This window comes from Neomonachus schauinslandi, chromosome 3 (assembly GCF_002201575.2).
Source record: "Neomonachus schauinslandi chromosome 3, ASM220157v2, whole genome shotgun sequence".
Classification (NCBI taxonomy): Eukaryota; Metazoa; Chordata; class Mammalia; order Carnivora; family Phocidae; genus Neomonachus; species Neomonachus schauinslandi.
The window spans coordinates 143,504,790-143,508,878 of NC_058405.1; the positions used below are offsets into that span (position 1 = coordinate 143,504,790).

A 4,089-nucleotide genomic window follows, 5' to 3' on the forward strand; every position below is an offset into this window, starting at 1 on the left:
CTAACATATAAAAAAGGAGGATAAGAACTATATGCCTAACAGAGTTTTGTGAAGATTAAATACGATTTCCAGTGTGTACTGCCTGGGTCATTGATGCTAAATACTAGTAATGATGGCAACAGATGTCCCCATTCAGAATAATTTCTTTAAAAAATTTTTTTTATTTGAGTATAGTTGACATACAGCATTACATTAGTTTCAAGTATACAGCATAGTGATTCAACTTCTTTTTTTTTTTGTAGTTTTATGGTTTTATTAACACAAATATGATGTGCACAACAAGTTGTCTATTCATTTTCTTCGCTGCGCAGCCTGGCGTTGGGATTGGTGACTCTGATTGCCAGCTGGGCTGCTCTTTCCACAATAGCTTTGTGGTTCTTGGAGGAGACATTGTGAGCAATCTCTGCACAGTAAGATTTGTTGCACATCAGCAGCACTTCAAGCTCCTTGACGTTGTGGACTAGGAACTTCTGGAAGCCACTTGGCAACATGTGCTTTGTTTTCTTGTTGCTCCCATAACCAATGTTGGGCATCAAGATCTGGCCCTTGAATCTTCTGCGCACCCTATTGTCAATGCCTCTGGGTTTCCGCCAGTTGCGCTTAATTTTGACATAGCGGTCTGACTGGTGCCGGATGAACTTCTTGGTCCTCTTTTTAACGATCTTGGGCTTCACCAGAGGTCTGAGGGCAGCCATGATGCCCAGTAACAGATAGCTGCCACCTCCACAGGCAGCGCCGAGGAAGAGAGGGGAACGTGGCGCGCGAGGGCTGATGGGACTTAACCTCTCGTGATTCAACTTCTTTATATGTTATGCCATGCTCACCACAAGTGTAGCTGCCATCTGTCACCATGCAATGCTGTTACAATATCATCGACTGTTCCCTATGCTGTACCTTTTATTCCCGTGACTTATTCATTCCATAACTGGAAACCTGCATCTCCCACTCCCCTTCACCCTGGAATGATTTCAATAGTTATATTCTTTCTATTGCTGCATGTACTTTGTTATCTGAAAGTCATATCATTCTATTTGAGAACAAAGTATCATTTTCCCATTCCTTTCCGGAGATTTTTTTTTTTTTTAGTAACTGTTGATTGTTTTTACTTTGTCGGTGATTTTTAAAAAATAGCTTCTATGACAGAATCAAGCTGAATTTATCATCATGATGAATAGATTCAAATATAGATTGGAAGACAATACCATTTTTAAGAGTATCATTTCCGTCTCTGGGTTGTAGCACAAAGAGATGAGTACCAGAGTTCCCTGTCAACGTTGTGTGAGTTCCAAGAAGTTAAGGCCCTTTCCTCCTCTCATAACCAAAGGACGATTTAAAAGGAAGTGTTAAAGTGAGAATTTTTCTTTTTATAAAAGTAAAGGAAAAGAAAAATCAAATAAAAAATTGCTGCCAAGGGAGAAAGAGAATTGGATAACTGTGACAAATCCCTCTGGGGTCCAGATTGTTGGCGCAATGAGGAGAGGTTAGAGTGAATGGGACAATGGGAAATCAGTCACGAGCCTGAAGCTAATCATTTGGCTTCTGAACAAAAGGGGGGAAGAACCAATATTTTAGAAAGGGTAGAAAGCCCAGGGAGCTGGTGCAGAAGTAAGTTCCTTTATTCAAGAACAAAAAGTCAAAGAGAATTAATAGATGATTTACTGGAACCTGTCTGGTATCTGAGAACGACTTAAACGTTATAAGGAGGTTTCCTTTCCCAGATAATTGAAACAATGTTAAAAAATATTGCCTTTAAGGAAATATTTGATAATATATTTTTAGCCTTTTGAACATATTGTTTGATTTCCTTCACAATTATAAACACAGGGTTCTTTCTAAATCTAATGAGTATCTGACTGTGTTGTTTTCAGTGTACCTAGAGATTGCCATTTTCCCCCTTAATTGCATTAATTATAGTAGAGCTGGGTGTGCATTTTATTTCCTATACTGTGTGACAGGAAATGTAATAAAATCTTTAAATGATTGCCTAATAATAAATAAACAGAACTGTTGTTTAAAAAGCTGCACTGCTATTAGCTAACTTGAAATGCGTGCGTATCTGTTGTATGTCTGGATTCTATGTGTGGAAGGTGTTTTGGAGGGGTCAGCGTATAATGTAGGGAAGTATAGGTTGAATGAAAGTTGAAGAATCCCCTTAAGTAGGTCCCTAATGTACTATAAAGCCCCTTTCCTATGAAATAATTGAATTGCCTGCTGAATTTGAAAATCAGCATTGTTCAGCTGCTCATAAAGTGAGATTTTTCATTATACTAACAAATAAAATAATTGGGAAAGGGTAGGTAGAGAGGAGATTTAAGTATCTGACTAGGAGAGTGTAAAGAAAGTCAGTGCTGAAAACATCAGATTTATAAAAATAGTCTTTTTTGTTGCTCAAGATGGAGTCCCCATATGCGATACCCAAATTTTTGTCATCATCTTTATGGACTATCTTTCTCCTCTTTATGGGCCAAAATAGAGGGCATACTGGAGCAAGAAGAAAGAAAAAGAGAAACCCAGTCAATGCATGGCTACCTTATGCTATGCCAGACATAATCATAAGTTAAGACTCTTAGTTGACAAAGTTTGCCATTCAACTTAGCAAAAATATTTAACCACTCACTCCAGGTAGGCATAGGTCTGTGTAAGTAGGAAGGACAGGGACCTGGGATCCTGGATGGAGCCTGGCATCTGGTCTTGATGTTGCATCTAACTCACTGTGCAAATTGAAGTATATCACATAATTTAATTGAGCCTCAGTTTCCCCATTTGCAAAGTAAGTTGAATGAGGTTCTTTATGATCGTTTTGAGTTCTAAGATTCTCTGATTCTGTTTTTCATGTTCAAAATGTTAGAAAGTGATTGTCATAAATAAGTTACAAATAAGATACTATGGAATGTCAGAAGAAGAAATTGCTTGTAATTTTGAGCTTCATGGAAGACCTTATAGATACCAATTTCATATGTGGAGATAAAGGAACATACCTTCAAGTCAGAAGGAAGTGCAAAGATATGGAGCAAAAAAGGGTAAGGCAGTTACAGAGAACAAGTGGTTGAACTTCTTAAGAGCCTGTTCCTTTTTCTTTTAAAGAGAGGCAGCCTTTATTAAACAACGCACACATAACACAAAAAAACCTCTCTAATAAAAAAGTCTTAGGTAAATGGGAATCAAAAATTAAGGTAAAAAGAAATTTTATTTCTGATATCCAAAAAAATATAATCTCATTGAATAAAACTTGTATAACACAGAAATTGTTAAGTATGGAAATAAAACTCACATGTAATTCCAACATGCAGAGATAATTACTGTTAATATTTTGATATCTTGGTGTACTTCCTTCTACTCTTTATTTTATGCATAAATATACATATATTTGTATAATTATGCTCCCATTGTACACATTATTTCAGTACCTATTTTAGATCTTAATATATCAAACAGGATTGTTCCCGCCTGGCTCCTTTTTGGGAAAATTTAATTCTGGGCTCCTCAGTCTGCTTTGTCAGGAATCAGCTTTGTCCTTAATGATACTCTAATCAGTCTCAGGAGAAAGTGCATGTTAAGATTTGGTCATAACAGGAATATTTATTAAGATAGGGTGGGTAATTTTTCCCCCAAAGAATCAATTCATTTGCCATTACATTCTAGCTTCCTGGAGGGCAAGGATGGGCCTCTGGTACCACCAGGTCATAGGATTGGATTTGACAGGGAATAAGTGCTCATATTTGCTGAACTGCATTTTTAGTGTAAATGGTCCTTTTAGAGGAAGGACAAATGCAGAAAGTCTTTCTCGCTGGAAGCTAGAGAAAACTTTTGTGCATTTGGCAACTCCTGATCAAAAACACTGTTGCCTTACTTGCCTGGTATTTTCCTATATATAGTAGTCATAGTGTACATATAGCATAATGTATATCTAGTATCTATATCTATATCTACACTGTAAAAATATATATAGGACAAAGCTAAATTTGACTTAAAGAAAAATGTTAAGTAAATAATAGGACACAAGAGTGATGAGGATATGGCAAAAATTGTGAAGGTTGAACCCGAATGATAAATGTTTAGAAACATAACTCTACCAGATTTCCTGGACCA

The 4,089-nt window shown here is 36.8% G+C and overlaps 1 protein-coding gene across 1 annotated transcript; it reads right to left on the bottom strand.

Annotated features, from left to right (window-relative positions):
- Nucleotides 1–227: 227 nt before the first annotated feature.
- LOC110591809 (60S ribosomal protein L32-like) lies at nt 228–741 on the bottom strand. The gene has a single exon (XM_044913353.1). The coding sequence runs from the start codon at nt 693–695 to the stop codon at nt 288–290; it is 408 nt and encodes a 135-aa protein (XP_044769288.1). The 5' UTR covers nt 696–741; the 3' UTR covers nt 228–287.
- Nucleotides 742–4,089: the final 3,348 nt, after the last annotated feature.